Source organism: Heptranchias perlo, chromosome 22 (genome assembly GCF_035084215.1).
Source record: "Heptranchias perlo isolate sHepPer1 chromosome 22, sHepPer1.hap1, whole genome shotgun sequence".
Classification (NCBI taxonomy): Eukaryota; Metazoa; Chordata; class Chondrichthyes; order Hexanchiformes; family Hexanchidae; genus Heptranchias; species Heptranchias perlo.
Window position 1 is genome coordinate 37,113,745 of NC_090346.1, and position 23,289 is coordinate 37,137,033.

The window sequence follows — 23,289 nt, forward strand, 5'->3', positions numbered from 1 at the left end:
AAAAGGCTATAAAGAGGGGGAAAAGCTCTTGCTATTCATCACGTCGGAAGAACAGGAGACAGCATCCGAACTCAGCCAAATGTCCCAAGCGTGAGTATGCAGTCAACTGCTTAATTACGGATTGTATTAGAATAGGTCTGATAGACTCTTGTTAACTGTCTATTAATGTATTGTCTAATTAAGTCCACATGTACATTTGACTAATAAAGTAATATGTTGAACTGATGTCTCATGAGTTCATTAGAACCAGAACTTAACATGCAACAACAACAACTTGAATTCATATAGCGCCTTTAACGTAGTAAAATGTCCTAAGCCACTTCACAGGAGTGTTACAAACAAAATTTGACACCAAGTCACATAAGGAGATATTAGGACAAATAACCAAAAGCTTGGTCAAAGAGGTAGGTTTTATGGAGCATCTTAAAGGAAGAGAGGCAGAGAGGTTATTGGAAGGGAATTCCAGAGCATAGGGCCTAGGCAGCTGAAGACACAGCCACCAATGGTGGAACAATTAAAATAGGGGATGCGCATGAGGCCAGAATTGGAGGAGTGCAGAGATCTCAGAGGTTGTAGAGCTGGAGGAGGTTACAGGGATAAAGATGGGCAAGGCCATGGAGAGATTTGGAAAAAAGGATGAGAATTTTAAAATCGAGGCATTGCCAGACCGGGAGCAAATCGAGGTCAAAGAGTACAGGGGCGATGGGTGAATGGGACTTGGTGCGAGTTAGGATAAGGGCAACAGAGTTTCGGATGAGCTCAAGTTTATGGAGGGTGGAAGATGGGAGGCCGGCCAGGGGAGCAATGGAATAGTCAAGTCTAGAGGTAACAAAGCCATGGATGAGGGTTTCAGCAGCAGATGAGCTGAGGTAGGGGCGGAGACGGTTGATGTTGCGAAGGTGGAAGTAGGCGGGCTTGGTGATGGAGTGGATATATGGTCGGAAGCTCATCACCTTAGACTAAATACTGTAGAATTGGCAAGTGGTCAAGGACAAGAGGGTGTGACTGCGAGTGAGGCAGGTACGGGGATCCAAGAGGTAGCATTGCAGGAGCCTCAGCCTCTGCACTTGTCCAATAGATACGAGATTCTTGCAGCCCTTGTGGACGAGTGCAGGGACTGCAGGGAGGATGAGCAAACTGGCCACGGCACCGTGGTTCAAGGGGCCATTCAAGTGGGGGGGGGGGGGGGGGGGAGTAAAAAGGAATGTGATTGTCATAGGCAACAGTATAGTTAGAGGGATAGACACTGTTCTCTGCAGCCAAGAGCGAGAATCCCGAGGGCTGTGTTGCTTACCCAGTGCCAGGGTTAAGGACATCTCCTCAGGGCTGGAGTGGGAGGGGGAGGATCTAGTTGTCATGGTCCACATAGGTACCAACGACATAGGTAGGACGAAGAAAGAGGTTCTGCTGAGGGAGTTTGAGCAGCCAGGGACTAAATTAAAAAGCAGAACCACAAAGTGATAACCTCCGGATTATTACCTGAGCCACGAGCAAATTGGCACAGGGTAAATCAGATCAGAGAGAATGAACGCGATTGGTGTGGGAGGAGTGGGTTTCGATTCATGGGGCACTGGCACCATTACTGGGGAAAGAGGGAGCTGTTCCGTTGGGATGGGCTTCACCAGAACCATGCTGGGACCAGTGTTCTGGCAAACCGAATAACTGGGGCGGTAGAGAAGACTTTAAACAAAATAGAGGGAGGGAGGGCTCAGGTGGGGCGAAGTTTAGATTGATAAAGAGAAAAGACAAGGAAAAAGTACAGGAAAGTGATGGGGGTAATGATAAACAGAGTGTGTCAGGAAGGGACAGAGCGTACAAACATAAGAGTGCACTTGCAAATGGGGCCGGGGTAGGAAAGAATGGTAAAAAGACAAAATTAAAGGTTCTTTATCTGAATGCGCGCAGCATTCGTAATAGGATAGATGAATTGACATCACAAATAGAAACAAATGGGTATGATCTCGTGGCCATTACAGAGACGTGGTTGCAAGGTGACCAAGGTTGGGAGCTAAATATTCAGGGTTATTTAACATTTCGGAAGGATAGGAAAAAAAATAAAGGTGGTGGGATAGCTCTGTTAATAAAGGATGAAATTGGTATAATAGTGAGAAATGATCTTGGATCAGAAGATCAAGATGTCGAAGCAATTTGGGTGGAGGTAAGAAATAGCAAGGGAAAGAAATCACTGGTGAGAGTAGTATATAGGCCCCCTAACAGTAGCTACACTGTAGGGCAAAATATTAATCAGGAAATAAGGGGGGCTTGTAAAAAAGATAATGCGATAATCATGGGCGATTTTAACTTTCACATTGATTGGACAAATCAAATTGGCAAAAATAGCCCTGAGGAGGAGTTCAAAGAGTGTATTAGGGACTGTTTCTTAGACCAATACGTCGGGGAACCAACCAGGGAACAGGCCATTTTGGATCTGGTAATGGGTGACGAAACAGGATTGATTAATGATCTCAAAGTAAAGGATCCCTTGGGAAGCAGTGATCATAACATGATAGAATTTCACATCCAGTTTGAGAGCGAGGATCTTGGGTCTGAAACTACTGGATTAAACTTAAATAAGGGCAATTATTAAGGAATGAGGGCGGAATTGGCTAAAGTGGACTGGGTGAACAAATTAGATGATATGATGGTGGATAAGCAATGGCAAACATTTAAAAAGATATTTTATGACTCCCAACAAAAATATATCCCTGTGAGGAGGAAAGACTCCACAAAAAGGGTGAACCAACCATGGCTATCTAAGGAAGTAAAGGATGGTATCAGGTTAAAAGAAAAAGCATACAACATGGCAAAGATTACTGGTAAGCCCGAAGATTAGGAAAACTTTAAAAACCAGCAAAGGATGACTAAAAGAATAATAAAGAGGGAGAAAATAAATTATGAGAGTAAACTAGCAAGAAATATAAAAACTGACAGTAAAAGCTTCTACAAGTATATAAAAAGGAAGAGGGTAGCTAAAGTAAACATTGGTCCCTTAGAGGACGAGACTGGGGAAATAATAATGGAAAACAAGGAAATGGCAGAGGAATTGAACAGATATTTTGTATCTGTCTTCACAGTAGAAGACACTAATAATATACCAATAATAGTAGAAAATCAAGGGGCAAAGGGGAGGGAGGAACTAAAAACAATCACTATCACTAAAGAAAAAGTACTAGGTAAACTAATGGGTCTAAAGGCTGACAAGTTCCCTGGACCTGATGGCTTGCATCCGAGGGTCTTAAAGGAAGTCGCTACAGAGATAGTGGATGCATTGGTTGTAATCTTCCAGAATTTACTAGATTCTGGAAAGGTCCCAGCGGATTGGAAAACCGCAAACGTAACACCCCTATTCAAGAAGGGAGTGAGACAGAAAGCAGGTAACTATAGACCAGTTAGCCTAACATCTGTCATTGGGAAAATGCTAGAATCCATTATTAAGGAAGTAGTAGCAGGACATTTGGAGACTCATAATACAATCAAGGAGAGTCAACATCGTTTTATGAAGGAGAAATCATGTCTGATAAATTTATTAGAGTTCTTTGAGGAAGTAACGGGCAGGCTGGATATAGGGGAACCAATGGATGCAGTATATTTGGATTTCCAAAAGGCATTCGATAAGGTGCCACATAAAAGATTACCGCACAAGATAAGAGCGCATGGTATTGGGGGTAATACTGGCATGGATAGAGGATTGACTAACTAACAGAAAACAAAGAGTCTGGATAAAAGGGTCATTTTCAAAATGGCAATCTGTAAGTAGTGGGGTGCCGCAGGGCTCAGTGCTGGGGCCTCAACTATTTACAATATATATCAATGACTTGGATGAAGGAACAGTCTGTCTTGTGGCCAAATTTGCTGATGATACAAAGATAGGTGGAAAAGCAAGTTGTGATGAGGACGCAAAGTGTCTGCAAAGGGATATTGACAGGTTAAGCGAATGGGCAAAAATTTGGCAGATGGAATACAATGTGGGAAAATGTGAAGTCACTCACTTTGGGAGGAAAAATAAAAAAGCAAAATATTGCTTGAATGGAGAAATACTACAAAATGCTGCGGTACAGAGGGATCTGGGCGTCCTCGTACATGAAACACAAAAAGTCAACATACAGGTGCAGCAGGTAATCCGGAAGGCAAACGGAATATTGGCCTTTATTTCTAGAGGGATGGAGTATAAAAGCAGGGAAGTCATGCTACAACTGTACAGGGTGCTGGTGAGACCACACCTGGAGTACTGCATACAGTTCTGGTGCCCTTATTTAAGGAAGGACATACTTGCATTGGAGGTAGTTCACAGAAGGTTCACTAGGTTGATTCTGGGTATGGAAGGGTTGTCTTATGAGGAAAGATTGAACAGCTTGGGTCTATACTCATTGGAGTTTAGAAGAATGAGAGGAGATCTTATTGAAACAAGATTCTGAGGGGACTCGATAGGGTAGATGCTGAGAGGATGTTACCCCTCATGGGGGAATCTAAAACTAGGGGGCATAGTCTCAGAATAAGGGGTCGTCCGTTTAAGACGGAAATGAGGAGGAATTTCTTCTCCCAGAGGGTCGTGAATCTTTGGAATTCTTTACCCCAAAAAGCTGTGGAGGCTGAGTCATTGAATACATTCAAGGCTGAGTTAAACAAATTTTTGATCAGCAAGGGAGTCAAGGGGGAAAGGTTGGGAAAATGGAGTTGAGGTAAAAATCAGATCAGCCATGATCTCATTAAATGGCGCAGCAAGCTCAAGGGGCCAAATGGCCTACTCCTGCTCCTATCTCGTATGGTCTTATGGTCTCAGGGTCAGATAGGACGACAAGGTTGCAAATGGTCTGGTTCAGCCTCAGACAGTGGCCAGGAAGAGGGATGGAGTCAGTGGCTAGGGAATGGAGTTTGTGGCAGGGACCAAAGACAATGGCTTCGGTCTTCTCGATATTTAGTTGGAGGAAATTTCTGCTCATCCAGGACAAGCAGCGTAACAAATCAGAGACAGTGGAGAGGTGGTGGTGAGGTAGAACCGGGTGTCGTCAGCCTACATGTGGACCCTGACGTTGTGTTTTCGGATGATGTCGCCAAGGGGCAGCATGCAGTTGAGAAATAGGAGGGGGCCAAGGATAGATCCTTGGGGGACTCCAGAGATAATGGTGCAGGAATGGGAAGAGAAGCCATTGCAGATGATTGTCTGGCTACAACTGGATAAATAAGAATGGAACCAGGCGAGGGCAGTCCCACTCAGCTGGATGACGGAGGAGAATGATGCACATTTATTATGTAATAAAAATGGCGAGTGGCTGCAACATTCCATAGGTATTGCACCTTTAGGTGACGATGTGATGGTCATGTTATGTAACCCATTAAGTATTGTGGGGCCCAACTGATGTTATGTGACAGCCCCACTGTACTTACTTTGAATTACCCCCTCTTCGCTCTTGAAGCTGTTGTCAACTCACCAGAAATCTTTCCCATTTAAAATACATTATTCAGCCCACCTCCACCATGCCAGTGCTGTTCACAAAGTAATTTAGAAGAGCAATATTTGTGCCTTTCTCCATACTCTTCTTTCCTACTTAATGATTATTCCATTTGCCATTCACAGGTTTTAGCAGCAGGTTTTAGTTCACTTCCCCTACTGCCCATCATAAGCGCTCCCTTATAACCAACCACCACTCATTGCTTAGCTGAATTTTTTGCAGTCATCCAGTCCCTTATTGTACAGTTCGCATCAATTTGAATGATAGCTTGAGCCATTGTGCCTAAACACAAAAACCAGAGGATGGAAAATAATCTAATATTCAGGGGTGTAGACTGTTCAGAAAGGCCAGAAAAGACAGAATAAAAGTTGATATTGCCATATTAGTCATGGACAACTGGGTGGTAAATAAACTTGATTTTGAGGGAGCAGGTAAGATGCAGAAAGAACTACATCAAAAGCAAAATACTGCGGAAGCGAGAAATTTGAAATAAAAACAGAAAATGCTAGAAATACTCAAAAAGTCAGGCAGCATCTGTGGAAAAAGAAACGAAAGGTCATCAACCTGAAACGTTAACTCTGTTTCTTTATCCACAGATGCTGCCTGACTTGCTGAGTATTTCCAGCATTTTCCGTTTTTATTGTAGAAAGAACTAATATGGGTAGAAATTTTTAATGTGAAAAAGTACAAGCCAACATCAGTGGTTTGCTGCAGACCACCAAATCAGCACAAGAAATAGGACAGTTTGCTCCTCAAAGAGAAAAGAAAGTTATTTTAATGGGTGATTTCATATAAATTGGTAAAACCCAAGTGATATAGAGTCAAAATTGGTAAAAGTAATGCATGGCTACTTTGAGACTCAGTGCACAAGGGGAGCCACGAGAGACAGTACTCTTCTTTACCTGGTGTTCATAACTGACTCAGACAATGTATAGGAAATAGAAGTCGTAGCACCCCTGGTGGATAGTGACCACAAAATGATCAAATTTAACATGAACTAGGACCAAGTTGAACCTATGACCATGAGCAAGTTTTATAACTTTAAGAGGGCTAAATTCAAAGAGACCAGGTAAGATTTAAAACAAAGGTATTAGAGAAGTATGTTTAATGACACTTCAGTAGAAGAGAAATGGATCACACTTAAAAGAATAATGCTGAGCATGCAAGACAATAGGTACATACCTAAATACAGCAAGCTCAGGCTAAACAAATGTGATCCTAAATGGATTAACAAACAAATTAAAAGTGAAATAAAGAGGCCAAAATAAACTCTACAAATCCTGCTGGGAGAAAAAAGAAAAGGCTCACTAGGGTGAATATAAGATCACACAACAAGTTAAAATGGTGATTAGAGAGACAAAAAGAGACCTAGGAAAAAGTAACTGCAGAGGCAAAATATAACAGTAAAAAATTCTTTCAATACTACAACAGCAGGAGGTCTGCCAAAAAAAAGGTGACAGTATTAAATTATGCATATGGGCTTGAAATTGAGGATGAACACAAGGTAGTAAATATTATCTGACCAATTAATTCCCCCAAATGTTCACAAGGAAAGACATGAATAATATGCCTTCGTTAACAAAGGCAAAATTCAGTACTTCTGACATAAACGAGATGGAAGTCATAGACAAGCTTAAAGGGCTTAAAACAAGTAAATCCCCAGAAACTGATGTTCAACCATATTCAAAAAAGGTGACAAAGCAGACACAGACAACTACAGACTCATTAGTCTTATTTTAATTTTGTGTAGAATAATAAAATTGATTATCAGGAGTAAACTACAGGATTATCTGTGTTTTTGCAACCTGGTAAACAGCAGTCAACATGGCTTTAGACAGGGAAGATTCTGCCTGACCAACCTCCTTGATTTCTTTAACAAAGTGACAACCCAAGTTGATTGTGATAAACCCTACAACATTGTGCATTTAGTTTTCCAAAAGGCATTTGATAAAGTTCCACACAAAAGGTTACAGATTAAGCTCAAACTTGTGGTGATTCAGAACAAAACTTGAGTATGGATGAGAAATTAGCTGAAGGGTAGAAAATAATAGGTACTGCTTAGAGGGGTAATGTCGGGGTAGTGGAAGGTACAGGGTGCTTCAGGGTTCACTATTGGGAACACTGCTATTTCTAATTTACATTAATTATTTGGAATCAGAAACACCATAAAAATTGGTCAAATCTGCAGATGATACCAAACTAGGAGGGGCAATGGAATCAAAAGGAGGAAAGCTAGGAATTACAGAATGAGCAAATCAAAATGTGTGAGTGGGCCAAACAATGGCTGATGAAATTTAATGCAAACAAGTGTAAAGTATTGTACATAGGAAGTGAAAATGGGCAACACATGCACTTCATGAATGGTATTGAAATAGCTAACAATGAGGTTGAAAGAGGCCCAGGAGTCTTTATAGACTCAACACTCAACATGTCCAACCAATGCAGAACAGCAATCAACAAAGCCAAAAGAATGTTGAACAGAGTAATCAAAATAATAGAAAACAAGTTAGAGGAAATTGCCATTAAACTATACAGTGCTCTGGTCAGACCTTGCCTTTACTGCATCCAGTTCTGGTCACCGAGACACAAGGGAGACATTCAAATACTGGAGGCAGTACAGAAACAAGCCATGAGACTCATCCATAGTTCTAGGGATTTAAGTTATGAGGAAATACTGGCGAGACTTGGGCTTTTCAGCCTGGAAAGGAGGCACCTGAAAAGACATCTTATAGAGCAGAGGTTCCCAGAATGGAGTGGGGGGAGGTGGAGGGAAGAGAGATGGACACGACAAGGATATGGGGGAGGGGGGTAGCGAGGAGGACAGGCTTGCTGGGAAGGAGAGCCACTAGTGCAACTTCAAATAGCCAGAGAAGGTACATCAAAAGCCTGAATTTCTTGAAATTGTAAAGAAACAGAGCAAATCTAAGTTTAAATTCAAAGATAAGGTATAAACCTAAGCCTCGTATAGGGTGATCTCAGCACAGCATGGGATCCTTGAATTCCTGCTGATTTCTAGAAGCGGAAGTTGGGCCAATCAGAGTTGCTAATGGTGCATAGTAATCTGTTACTATGCACCACAAGCAGTTCTCATTGGTCCAACTTCCACTTTCAGACTTTTGATTGTCAATCTACCGAAGTAAAGCAAGGCGCTAGTCGGAAAAGTGATGCCAAAAGAGTTGTCGGATGTACTGACTGCTGTCATCAAGGTTGTGAACCACATAAAAACTCGACCACTAGACTCATGCCTCTACTCGGTGCTATGTAAAGAGTTGGGATCATTGCAACAGCAACATCTGTTTCATACGGAAGTTCGATGGCTGTCTTGTGGTAAAGTCTTGGCAAGAATCCACAAACTCGGAGTGGAGTGCCACAGGTTTTTGATTGACTCTGAATCACCACTTCACCATTATTTCGTCAACCAGCGCTTCCAGGTTTTACTGGGCTATTTGGACAACGTATTTGATGAGCTCAATGATCTTAACCATTCTTTGCAAGTTAAGAACTGTAACATTTTCATCATGCATGAAAAAGTACAGAGCTTTACCCACTCCAGCTGTTCCTTACCTTGTGCAGGCAATAGTGCATCTGATCCACCAAGTAAATGTACAACTCACTAAGGAAAGTCTGAAGCTGTTCTCTATCCTCAAAGGCTACTGTCTTCAAGTACTTTTCCCGCACAATTTTCACAACCGCATGCTGGAATGGGAAATTAGAAGTTAGCAATTTTACATGAAATCATCTCCAGAAAATTTGTCATTAATGCATAGAATAATTCTAACTTTTCAACTGTCAGATTTCAGAAGATTTGGGAAAATCAATTTATATTCCACTAATATCCTTATTGGCTGGAAAATGGGATGTTCCATTTCATTAACGTTATAAGAGTTGCTCCTTGATTGGCCTTCAAGAGGAATCTTTGTCTGGCTTGAGATGGGTCCTCCCACTGACCAGTTTCCCCTGTCTTATAAAGACAACCTGGTTGAGACTTGCAAAAATCAACTTCTAGTTGTAGCCCAAATCCCATACTCAGTCAAGTTTGGGATTCAAACTTAGATCCTAACCAAAAATCCACAACTCTAGCACTCCAGCAACTATCCTGTTGATACCATCTGTATGCAATCTTTCATGAAAGACTGAATGGTCATAGAACAGTGTATTTGTGAAGTGCATTGGTACTCCAATATTATAAAATGTATGATCATCTTAGTGATTCTTTACAAGTATCCAATCACAATCATGCCAATACTGAAGTTCCACTTTGGCCCAGGTTTGTGCACACTAATCCCAACCTAATGGGACTGAGAATAAGATGACAGGCTCCTCATAAAATCAGATACAAAGGGCTGAGCCCTACAGCATGCCCAAGGCAATGTGAGAGAAGAGTGCAAATGGGGCTGGAAGCCTTACCTGACCAAGATCAGGAACTTGCTGAGGCCAATAACGCAGGTTGTACCCCAAAAAAAAGGTTGCTCCTGGGGCTGGAAGCTTGGGCTAGGTTCTTTAGGTCCTCGACTTAAATGTAAATAAGGCGGCCACCCCATGATGTGCCTTATGTACCTGATCAGCACTCAATGAGACCACATTGTCTTTTAAAACAAAACTGCCACCCACCGCTGGCCAAAGCTTCTCTAGCAGCAATGCCCCACTTGCCTGTTGCCCCTCTGTCCAATGTTGCTTGCCCCTCTCTCCATGCCAGGAAAGTGCCTAGTACACAATGGGCAGCCAGCATTCACTGGCCCTAGCACCTGACAATGTGACTCTGGCATTCGCAATGGATTATGAGACGTGCCTGGAACACCAGAAAATAATGAGAATGGATTAACCTTATTTTATTGGGTATGACCTGCGTTATTGGCTTCAGTAAGTTCCTGATCTTGGTCAGGTAAGGCCATCAGAGAAGGTAGTTGTAGTGACTGGGGAACTGGGATCACTTACAATTTGACCCAAATTTCAGACTCAACAACATCACCAAGGCCCAACTACTATTCTAACTGCCAAATGATTGTTTTCCACATTTAAAATATGCTCAGCTAAGCAAAAAGAGGCTTGAAACTCCAGAACACTGTCAGCACAATAATTGAAAGCTAAATATAATACTAATCCAAAAGCCCAATGATTACTCAGATTTAATAATAATAAAAATCCAGTTGTAGAATGGTGCCAAAATGCATTTTGCAATTTCTATCAGTTTTAGACTAGTTTCACAGATAACCCTCCAAACCATTCAATAATATCCTGCTGGTCTTCCAGTTTGACACCAGAAATGCACCAGCATTCTTTACAACCAGTGTTTCTATCGCATTAAGAATGGGAAATCCAATGAATGATCCATTCCTGCTATTAATATAGATAATGGACAAATGCAGTATATCCTAAATGTAGCTGTCAAAACTCCATTTTCAGCAATGCCACATGCTAATACTAAAAGCTAGATACACAATCAGGTTTTACCTTAAGCTGTTCCTTGAAGGCAAAATATTTTCCTGAGGTATTCAGCTCAAATACAAGTTTATGTTTGCGCTCCTCCTGATCCTGGTATTTTTGTGAGAGTTTGCCTTCAGCTAGTTTCCGTCCAAACATATCCTGGTATTCATCCATGATGACTCTAGCCACACTGACTATCTGATTGTGGTAGTCTGCAACAGCCTGTCACATACAGAAATCATCCACATAATAAACATTTATTGGAATAAAGTTACCTCAATACCCTATTTTCTGAATAGAATGCCAGTCTCTAAGCATGCAACGGCCTCCTTCAGATTTGTCATCTGGACCCACTTGGTGTCAAATGGGTTTCTGTGATGATTGATTCATGCTATAATTTCAAAAATAATTTCTAAAAGCTGTCAAATTTGCTCTGAAATCCTTGGTAGGAAGCATGAGAAAAGCAATCCTAGAGAATGATTCATCTTCAGTCTTTCATTACCTTCTCAGCTTTCTTGTTGCACCTGATCCTCTGGGGGTAATTTTGACTTTGGCCGATAGTGTAAAACGGGCGATATCAGATCAGCTGCCTGTTATATGGGCTGTTGATCTTATATCACCCGTTTTACACTATTGTCCAAAGTCATAATTACCCCCCTCTGTGACCTACCAACTGACTACCTCCATGTTAACTAAATTTTTTAAATTCCTTTTCAGGATAAGTTCCTTTGGTTAAATTTCAAGTTACAGTTTTCTTAATGAGTGAAAAATTAGTACGAGAGCACGCCCTATTCCCAAAACAGTAACTTTAAAAAAAAATTCAAGCACTGACTGAAACATTTTAAAAGGTAAAACATTGCCAGGAATAATGTGCGAAAAAAGAAGCTGATTACGTAAAAAGAACATGTGTTTTGGTCAAGGCACAAGTCAGGAGTGTGATGGAATACTCTCCACTTGCCTGGATGAGTGCAGCTCCAACAACACTCAAGAAGCTCAACACCATCCAGGACAAAGCAGCCCGCTTGATTAGCGCCCCATCCACCCCCCCCAAACATTCACTCCCTTCACCACCGGCGCACTATGGCTGCAGTGTGTACCATCCACAGGATGCACTGCAGCAGCTCGCCAAGGCTTCTTCGACAGCACCTCCCAAACCCGCGACCTCTACCACCTAGAAGGACAAGGGCAGCAGGCGCATGGGAACAACACCACCTGCACGTTCCCCTCCAAGTCACACACCATCCCGACTTGGAAATATATCACCGTTCCTTCATCGTCGCTGGGTCAAAATCCTGGAACTCCCTTCCAAACAGCACTGTGGGAGGACCTTCACCACACGGACTGCAGCAGTTCAAGAAGGCGGCTCACCACCACCTTCTCAAGGGCAATTAGGGATGGGCAATAAATGCCGGCCTCGCCAGCGACGCCCACATCCCATGAACGAATAAAAAAAATCACTAATTGCTTTCCCTTTAATAATAATATTCTTGCTGGCGCACCATGTTGGAACACTGAACAGATGAACTGAACTACAGCAGCATGGGTTTGTAGGTTTGATTCTCCCATGTTGCATTTTTAAACTCAGCAATGCTGCTGTAGGGAAGAACAACTAGGGGCCAGCTGCTTCTCTATGGGAGGAAGGAAAAATCCAAGCAACAATATTTTTTGGACTGTTATCACTAGGCAAGATTGGCAAAGACCAGGAAGCACGTCACTCATTTGTTGTCTTAACCATACAATGCACATTGCTTAGGGAGACAAATGAAGAGACTTCATACAGGGGTGGATAATAAATCCAGCATGCTATGAATTAAAACATATAAATTACTATATTGTTCTGACCCATCCGATAAATGTTACGTTACTTCTTAGAGCCAGTTCCTCCACACACCTTATCTGCTCCGCTTGTTCTACGAGGGAATAGTGGCCGAGGAGGAATTAACTCTGCAATCCTGTGTGAGAGAGACAAATAATTAATGAGGGACTTATATACAATGCACTAAAGAAAGTTAACATTGGGCTTAGTGGCATAACTCAAATACAAACAGCTATCCACATTTTTGCCACTTATCTCCCCTTCTTTCCTAAATAGTGTTGACTTCCGCTGTAGTATAGTTCCATGATCACCAGGTGCCTTCTAGTACCTTGCCGTAGTGGCCATGTGTGAGCTGAGAAAGTGATTGGCAGGCTATTTAACACTGGGAGGTGTCACAGGTAAGCTCAATCCTGTCCTCAACCAATATCCACAAACGCACACTTCTGATCGCTATCCAATGACATCTGCTAGAACCGGGAACCCTTACTGATTCTCCCTTCTGTTGCCCACGGACATTGAACCCAATTGTACTGCACCTTCTGGCACCCAGCTTAGTTCAGCTAACTCAGTACAGATCAGGAATTACAAAGAATGTACAGCACAGCAACAGGCAATTCAGCCCAACGGGTCCGTGCCAATGTTTATCTCATTGAAACATATAAAATTCTGAGAGGTCTTGACAGGATAGACGCTGAGAGGTTGTTTCCCCTAGCCGGAGAGTCTAGAACGAGGGGGCATAGTCTCAGGATAAGGGGTCGGCCATTTAAGACTGAGATGAGAAGGAATTTCTTCACTCAGAGGGTTGTGAATCTTTGGAAATCTCTACCCCATAGGGCTGTGGATGCTCAGTCATTGAGGCTGAGATAGATAGATTTTTGGACTCATGGGGAATCAAGGGATATGGATCGGGCGGGAAAGTGGAGATGAGGTCAAGATCGGCCATGATCTTATTGAATGGTGGAGCAGGCTCGAGGGGCCATATGGCCTGCTCCTATTTCTTATGTTCTCTATGTTCCATGTGAGCCTCCTCCCACCCTTCTTCATCTAACCTTACCAACATATCCTTCTATTCCCTTCTTGCTCATGTGTTTATCTAGCTTTCCCTTAAATGCATCTATGCTAGTCGCCTCAACTACTCCTCGCGGTAGCGAGTTCCACAGTCTTACCACTCTCTGGATGAAGAAGTTTCTCCTGAATTCCCTGTTGCATTTGTTAGTGACTATCTTATATTTATGGCCCCTAGTTCTCATCTCCCCCACAAGTGCAAACATCTTCTCTACATCTACCCTATCAAACCCTTTCATAATCTTAAAGACCTCTATTAGGGCACCCCTCAGTCTTCTCTTTTCTAGAGAAAAGAGCCCCAGCCTATTCAATCTTTCCTGATAGGTATAATCTCTCATTTCTGGTATTATCCTAGTAAACCTTTTGTGTACCTTCTCCAGTGCCTCTATATCCTTTTTATAATGTGGAAACTAGAACTGTTTGCAGTATTCGTGTGGTCTAACCAAGGTTCTATACAAGCTTGTCATAACTTCTCTGCTTTTCAATTCTATCCCTCTAGAAATGAATTCCAGTGCTTGATTTGCTTTTTTATGGCCTTCTTAACCTGCATCGCTTCTTTTAGTGACTTGTGTATCTGTACCCCGAAATCCCTCTGCTCCTCTATCCCGTATAGACTCTTATTTTCCAAGGAGTATGTGGCCTCCTTATTATTCCTACCAAAATGTACCACCTCACACTTATTTATATTGAAATTCATTTGAGAATTACATGTCCATTCTGCAAGTTTATTAATGTCTTCCTGTATTTTGTCGCAGTCCTCCTCAGTACTAATTATATCCCCAATTTGGAGTCATCGCAAATTTTGAAATTGTACTTCCGATTCCAGAGTCCAATTCGCTTACGTATATGGTTAACAACAGTGATCTCAGCACCGATCCTTGTGGAACACCACTTCCCACCTTTTGCCAGTTTGAGTGATTACTTTTAACCCTTACTGTCTGTTTTCTGTTTTGTAGCCAGCTTGCTATCCACTTTACTACTTGTCCCCTGATTCCACATGCTCTGAGCCATACCTTTCCACATATATCAGTAAAAAGAGAATTATTAAATTTGAAGTGGGACCCCTGAGCGAAGAGGATAGTGAGTTAGTAAAGGAAAGCGGAAATTGGCGGGGATACTTAAGTATTTTGTTTCAGTGTTTACAGGAGTTCTGGTCACAACAAATTGAGGCAGAATGCAAAAGTCATGTATACCAATGACAAGACTGAAGCAATCCAGATTGGCTCTAGCCAGCGTCTCCATTATTCCTGCTCTGAGTCCATCAATCACTGTAGCTGCCCTCTAAGTGGTGTGCAACTTCGGCATTCTGTTTGACTCTAATCTGAGCTTTCAAATCCGCATCTGTTCCAACTCCAGAGCTTTGTTTGATGATGCTCCTACCTTCATTCTCACCACTACTGAACCCTTCATCCATGCCTATATCACCTTGAGGATCAATTTCTCAAATACTCTCCTTGCTAGCCTCCGAATCTCCACTTCTCACAAACTTCAGCAAATCCAGAATCCTGCTGGCTGAAGTCCTCTTCTGCAAGAAGCCTGCACAGCCATCACCAAGTTCCCTGTGCCCTTTAGAACCCTCCATGGTCTTTACTATATGACAACCAATCTAGGCCTACTCAGTGTAGACAGTAAAGTTCAAATTTATATTTACTCCCTTGTTTTCCTGCTTTATTTGCTTTTTAAATGGCCACGTAGAGAGATTGCTGGTCTTACCATAGGACCTAAAAAGCACAGATTTTTTTTTGGATGCTTGTCCTGAATATGATAATTATTATGATATTTGCTGGAGGCTCAGTGTCCAGTACCAACCTTTGTCAACATCTTAATCTCCGATGAAAGCTAGGAAAAAACACAAAGTCACTAGACACTGAATAAATTAACAAACTATTTAATAATCCTACATCTGACTAATATAACCTACTCCTGTAGAGAGGCTGGTGACTTTGCCCCAGACAAGAGGTCTGATGTGAGCAGGAAATAATCTTTAGTTGGGGAAAACAAACTGATACAATGCTACATGTCCTGACATAGGAGTAGGAGATTACATGCAACACTGCCTATCTGCAATGTCATGACATCATTGTTATGTGCATGCTCAGTGCATGATGGTATTCCTCAGAACCTATCAAGCTAAGATGTACTCCTACAGTATGTGAATGATGTGGAATGAATAAAAAATATTATTTTATATATTATCAGAAGATCATCATCAACAAGATAATAATTTACACATCTGAAAGAATTGTGAATGTACCTTTGAACCAGTTCCTCACGGAGGCGCTTCTGCACCAGAGGTTTGGCCAGAGTAAACTCCAGAATGATGTATGACCTTCCATCTACATATTGCTGAAAGGTTCAATGTAACAGTGAAAGATTTTCTTTTCAATAATTTCCAAGTTTGCAAACTCATTCTTGACGATTAAAGATAAATGAATTATTGAATTAAAGGAAGAGCAGCAACATCAAAACAAATCTGATACCCACAATTAATGAACCACATTTGGAAGTCGATACCACATTTGGGAGTCGATAATGCAGCCTGTGACACCCGAAGTACTGTAATGCTTTGGACTCCCCTATTATCAGGCGCAATGCATTCAATGCATTCAGTGCTTGACAGTATAACAGACCAGCATGTAGTACACCGGGAGCCTGTGCACAAAATGTGTGCACGGCTTATTAAGGCCCCAACTAAGATGTAAGTTAAAGCATTTCCCATAATACATCTTGAGAACCTGAGCAGCACTCCAGCAGCTGAGCATCTATTTTCAACAGACACTTCAAGAGAAACCTGCTTCAATAATTCAAAATTTTGGTCCAGTGTGGCCCTCTCCTGTTATACAGCCACGTTACTTTGCTGCCCATCTTTCAGAAGGCCTGCAATGGCTACTTCTTCAAATGGATCTCGATTGTATCATATTATAACATATCAAAGTTTGCAGATGATACAAAGATGGGAGGGAAAGTAGAGAGTGAGGAGGACATAAAAAACCTACAAGGGGATATAGACAGGCTGGGTGAGTGGGCGGAGATTTGGCAGATGCAGTACAATGTTGGAAAATGTGAGGTTATGCACTTTGGCAGGAAAAATCAGAAAGCAAGTTATTATCTCAATGGCGAGAAACTGGAAAGTACTGCAGTACAAAGGGATCTGGGGGTCCTAGTGCAAGAAAATCAAAAGATTAATATGCAGGTGCAGCAGGTGATCAAGAAGGCCAACGGAATGTTGGCTTTTATTGCTAGGGGGATAGAATATAAAAACAGGGAGGTATTGCTGCAGTTATATAAGGTATTAGTGAGACCGCACCTGGAATACTGCATACAGTTTTGGTGTCCATACTTAAGAAAAGACATACTTGCTCTCGAGGCAGTACAAAGAAGGTTCACTCGGTTAATCCCGGGGATGAGGGGGTGGACATATGAGGAGAGGTTGAGTAGATTGGGACTCTACTCATTGGAGTTCAGAAGAATGAGAGGCGATCTTATTGAAACATATAAGATTGTGAAGGGGCTTGATCGGGTGGATGCGGTAAGGATGTTCCCAAGGATGGGTGAAACTAGAACGAGGGGGCATAATCTTAGAATAAGGGGCTGCTCTTTCAAAACTGAGATGAGGAGAAACTTCTTCACTCAGAGGGTGGTAGGTCTGTGGAATTTGCTGCCCCAGGAAGCTGTGGAAGCTACATCATTAAATAAATTTAAAACAGAAATAGACAGTTTCCTAGAAGTAAAGGGAATTAGGGGTTACGGGGAGCGGGCAGGAAATTGGACATGATTTTAGATTTGAGGTTAGGACCAGATCAGCCATGATCTTATTGAATGGCGGAGCAGGCTCGAGGGGCCGATTGGCCTACTCCTGCTCCTATTTCTTATGTTCTTATGTTCTTATGTATCCAACATCTACATGCATGTGCACTTTCCTACCCTTGTCCATGCTTTTGTCGCCTCTAGATTTGATTTTTCCAACTAGCCCAAAACTCCTCCACCTGTATCCTATCCTGCACTAAGTCTCAGTTACCCATCAACGTGTCCTCACTAGCCTACACTGGGTCCCTAGCTCCCAAAGCATTACATTTACATCCTCATCTTCAAATACTTTCTACGGCCTCACCTCACCCCAACTCTGTGACCTCCTTCAACCTTACATTGGTCCTCTGACTCTGGCCTTTTGTGCACCCCTCCATTTTCCCTCACCTTTGGTGACAGAGCTTTCAGTTGCCTCAGCCCAACGCTGCACCTCCCTCTCTAAACTACTCCACCTCTCCATTTCTCTCTGCCTTTAAAAACCTTAAAACCCATTTATTCAACCAAGCTTCTGGTCACCCCTTCTAATTTCTCCCTCTAAGGCACTTTGTCTGCACGTGAAAGCTTTCTTCTTCCTCTCTCTTCCCTCTCTCCACTCTTCAGCTCCCTTATGCTAGGGTGGCAGGTTCCACGGGCGCTGGTTGGCTGCCGTACCTTGATTAACTGACCACTATCCCTGAGTGGACAGTGAGTGTCAGCAGACTGTTCAATCGTGAGCAAGGGCCCAAGTAGAGGCACCAGAAATGGGCACATGTATTTGGGTGGAATTTTTTTTAATCTTAAAATTATGAGGGGTTTTGAAAGGGAGAAACTGTTTCCACTGGCAGGAGTATCAGTAACCAGAGGACACAGATTTAAAATAATTGGCAAAAAAGCCAGGGAGGAGACGAGGAGAAGTTTTTTGATGCAACAAGTTGTTATGATTTGGAATACACTGCCTGAAAGGGTGGTGGATGCAGATTCAACAGTAACTTTCTAAAGGGGAATTGGATCACGACTTAAAAAGGAAAAACTTGCAGGGCTATGGGAAAGAGCAGGGGAGCGGGACTAATTGGATAGCTTTTTCAGAGAGCTGGCACAGGCACGATGGGCCGGATGGCCTCCAAAAGTATGATTCTATGAATTCTATGAAAGATTCAGACTCTGTTCATTTTGTTTTTATATTTGCCCCCCCCCCACTCCAGCTGAAGCACCATGGGACACTTTCAACATTAAAGGCACTATATAAATGTAAATTGTTGTTTCCTTACACCAGCCCCTCTCACTGGCTCCCTTTATTTCAAAACTGTCATCATCACCTCCTTTCTCAAAACTCACCCTCCAGCCCTTTATCTTTGCCAACTACCAACCCATCTCCAACCTCCCTTTTCTGTGCAAGGTCCTTGAAGGTGCTGTCGTCTCCCAGGTCCGTGCCATCTCTCCAGTGACGCCCTCCAATCAGGTTTTCAGCCCTCGCATTGCACTGAAACAGCCCTAAACAAGGTCACGAATGACATGCCCTATAACTGTGACCATGGTGCATTATCACTCATCATTCTCCTCAACCTTTCTGCAACCTTTCACATGGTTAATCACACCATCCTCTTCCAATGCCTCTTCTCAGCAGATCCATGGGCATGCCCTCAATTGGTTTCACTCTTACATATCCGATTATAAGCAAAGCATTTCAAGCAATGGCTTCTTTTCCTACCCCCACACCACTGTCATTCTGGAATCCTCCAAGGATCCATCCTTGGCACCCTCCTCTTCCTCATCTGCATCCCGGCCGTTGGTGACATCATTCTCAAACATCCACTTGTAGACTGTTGACACTCAGCTCTACCCCTTTACTGCCTTAATGGCACAGATTACTTATCCAACATCCAGTCTCAGATGAGCTGTAATTTCCGCCAACTAACTTTGGGAAGAACAAAGCTATTGCCCTCAACACCTGGCACAAACTCTGTACTCTCGCCACTGACTCCATTCCCCTCCTGGCCACTAACACAGGCTGCACTCTTGGGTTCCTGTTGAACCCTGAGCTGAGTTTACAACCCCATATCATCTCCATCACAAAGACTGCCTACTTCCACCGTTGTAACATAATTTGCCTCCGTTCCTACCTCAGCCCAAATGCCACTAAAATCTTCATTCTTGTCTTTGTCATCTCCAGAATCAATTACTCCAATACTCTCCTGGCCGTCCTTCTGTCTTCCACCCTCCATAATCTTCAGCTCATCCAAAATTCTGCTGGCTTTATCCTATCCTGAACCATCCCACTCACATCACACTCATCCTCATTAACCTACACTGACTCCCAGTCCCTTAACTCCCCATACTTAAACTTCTTACCCTTTTGTTTAAATACCTGCATGACCACCCCTATCTCTGTAAACTCCTCTAGTGTTTCAACCAGTGCATTTATATGAGGAATCTCTCCATGCAGAGGTTAAGGAACAAGAGAAGGGAGGAGATCTCAGTGAGTAAATCGGCATGGGGCTTGGATGGTAGTAGACAATGATTTTAAGTAAGTGGTGGGATGGCTGGAAGAGGAAGATGCGTGCGAAGAAAGCCCCCTGTTTCAGAGGCAAAGGCCCCGATATTTACAGGGAGGCGGAGAGGGAGCGGAGGGGTCGTAGCAGCCAGGAAACCCGGAAATGCGGAGGTCCTGCTGAATTTAATGGCAGGACCTCATTTACATTGCTTTTCTCCATTTCCCAGCTGGCGGCCAACCAGAAATCGGGGGTGAGATTGGAAATCGGGGGGAAGGTCGGAAAGGCCTTGAGGAGATCAGAAAGGCCAAGAGGGGCAGAGGAAATTGGAAAGGCAGGGGGAGATCGTGGAGGTTGGGATGGGGGGGGTGGAGATAGTAGAGGCGGGGGGGGGGGGGGGGGGGTTGGAAAGGCTGGGGGAGAGATTGTGGGTCGGTGGGGAGGGGAGGGGGGATTGGATCGCAAGGGGTGGTACCCGGCAGATAGCGGTGGGAGGAGGTTTGCTTGGTGGGCTGGGGGTAAGCACTCCTACTCCTCCTGGCCCAAAAGCAGTGCTGGATCTGGCCGTTCTCACCTCCCTTCAGCTGCTGGGTTTCCTGAGCCCTGGGAAACACGGCCCGCAGTCATTAAATCTAAAAGCCTTCTAAAATTTGAGGCAGGCAGATTCATTCAAATATTTAAATTACGGACTCGCCTCTGGAGACCAGGTTAGTTGCCCACTCCTCAACCCGCCTCCGTTAATACTGGAAGTGGGGACATTATGTTGAGGTCGGGTTTCTGATTTTTGAAAGTTTGACCCTCCCCCTCCCACCCCTCTCCCACCCTTCCTAGGGGTTAACCCTAGCATATCTACCCATATCTTCATTTTGAGACACTAATAATGTGCATAGCTGTCTCTCAATACAGGTTGCACTATTTCTCGTACCTCTCCTTCAACATTCACTGGAGCTGGTGATTCTTGCTCTGATGAATGATCCATTATAAATGACTTCACATTTACTGAGTTCTACAGAAAGACAAGAAAATACTTAAACATTACACGGGCAGTGAAATACAGTCTTTTGGATCAGAATAAAACATCCCAGAAAGAAGCAGAACTAGCACACTTAGTTTATCAGAGCCAAGAATTACTTTTCATCCTCTAAAAGAACAGCAGGATCTTGTTTCTAGTATTGGCCGCTGCATCAGAAAAATCAGACTAGAATCTTCATTCTCTAAAATGTTTTGTCCAAATAAATCTGACATACGCTGGGCAAGTCCAAATCTAAATCTTGTCCTAGGGATAACCTTTGATGAAATTCAGATTTAGCTTCACCTTCCAATGTAATTGGGATGATATTTGAAACTGAATTCAAATCCAAACAAGATTTTCTTTATTAGTTTGGCTCTCTGCAGGTTGTATTGTCAGAAGCTTTTGATCCAAAGCCCCAACTTATAGATAAAGATAAAATTCCTGGAGCTTTTATGATATACCTTCCAGAAAGCAGGGTCTGTCCTGCTGGTGTGGAATGTCAAACTTTTAGGCCTTTTAGGTCAGACTGAAGTGTAATAGCTTCATTTTAATCCTGAAATTCAATCAAATAGATGTAAATGTAGGTTAGCATGATTTCCCATCCATTTAGGAAAGATTTGTGAAGTGCAATCGCTTCATCTTTCTGAGTGTAAAGGGAAGCTCGATTTGCGATGAAGGTCTTAATGGTGCAGGCGCGTTTTGTTTTTCTTTTCATTTTAACATTTTTAGTGCCTTTTTAGTGCTGGCTTTTGATATCTTTTGTCTTGTTCTCATTTTTTCTCTGATTTTTGTTTGTATTTTTTTGTTATCAGAACATGTAGGGGATATTTATGTAGAAACAAAAATAGCCAAATACTGGATGCAAAATCAATGGAAAGCCAACTGTAATTGAAGCATTTACAGAACAGGATGAACTTAAAAAAAGGGGACATGAAAAGGGACTCCTAAAATACAAATTTTCACTGCAGCTCAGGAAGCAACAAGGAAAACCACAGAGTCCTGTGGCCTCTGGCAAATCAAGTTAACTTTAAATCACCCCAAATATAGACCTTTTTTTAATTAATTCTCAGAATGTGGGCATCCCTGGCATTTATTGCTGGCAGTGGGCCTTCTTCTTGAACCACTAGTAGCAGTTTGATACAACTGAGTGACTTGCTATGCCACTTCAGAGGGCAGTTAAGAGTCAAGCAAATTATGGGACAGGAGTTACAGATAAGCCAGACCAGATAAAGATGACTGGTTTCCTTCCCTACAGGATTTTAGTGAACCAGTTGGGTTTTTACGACAATCGGACAGCTTCATGGTCAGTTTTTAACAGATACCAGTTGGATATTTCCAGATTTTTGAAATTGAATTCAAATTCTCAAACTGCCATGGTGGGATTTGAACTCATACTATCGGGATTATTAGTCCAGGCCTCTGAATTACTAGTCCGATAACATAAACATTACATTACCGTACTCATATGGTTGAAGTGTAACAAAATGAACGAAAGCATACCAGAGAGATCAGCAGGCACTGGCTGGAGAGTCTAGAGGGCTGTGGATGCTCAGTCGTTGAGTATATTCAAGACTGAGATCGATAAATTTTTGGACTCTAAGGGAATCAAAGGATATGGGGATAGGGCAGGAAAGTTGAGTTAAGGTAGAAGATCAGCCATGATCTTATTGAATGGCAGAGCAGGCTAGGGGGGCCATATGGCCTTCTCCTGCTCCTATTGCTTATGTTATGTTAAGGCACCAAGGCCGACCATTATGCCATCAACCATATCTACAGGATGTAGCACATCTATCTGTCAATGACCGAGGGCAACTGCCTCCAGAAGCATTTGGTCAGCAGGGAGCCAGTTGCAGCATTATGCCATTTACTGCAAAGGCACCTGCAGCCACCTGCAACATTGGGAAATGACTGCCAGTTGTAATTAAAGCCACCAATGCCCTTAGCTTTTCTCTGCATAGAGATCATCTGCAGTAGCAGCCAATGTGCTGGCGACATGGGCATCAAACAGGCAATTGATGCATCAATCAGCATGGCTAGCAATTTGAGCTCCTTTATCACTGAATGGTAACAGGAATATGACAAGGCTGCCCAATGCCATAATATTGCTACATTCCCAAAGCACGCCCCACCCCCAGGAGGGGGAGTCACTGATGGCAACTATGCGGCCATCCAGGCATCAGGTTCTTGCTCCTCTTCTGTCGCCACCTCTTGTTCCTCCTCATCTGTGCACTGTGATTTACCTAGTGC

At 42.8% G+C, this 23,289-nt stretch overlaps 1 protein-coding gene across 1 annotated transcript in view; it reads right to left on the reverse strand.

Annotated features, from left to right (window-relative positions):
* cfap70 (cilia and flagella associated protein 70) overlaps positions 1–23,289 on the reverse strand; it is a 111,580-nt gene that overhangs the window by 38,954 nt on the left and 49,337 nt on the right. The window contains exons 12-16 of the mRNA XM_068003735.1: positions 20,956–21,036; positions 16,010–16,101; positions 12,766–12,826; positions 10,902–11,096; positions 9,015–9,146 (exon numbers count right to left, since the gene is read on the reverse strand). Of these exons, the coding sequence (XP_067859836.1) occupies positions 9,015–9,146; positions 10,902–11,096; positions 12,766–12,826; positions 16,010–16,101; positions 20,956–21,036 (561 nt within the window). The remainder of the gene's footprint in view (positions 1–9,014; positions 9,147–10,901; positions 11,097–12,765; positions 12,827–16,009; positions 16,102–20,955; positions 21,037–23,289) is intronic.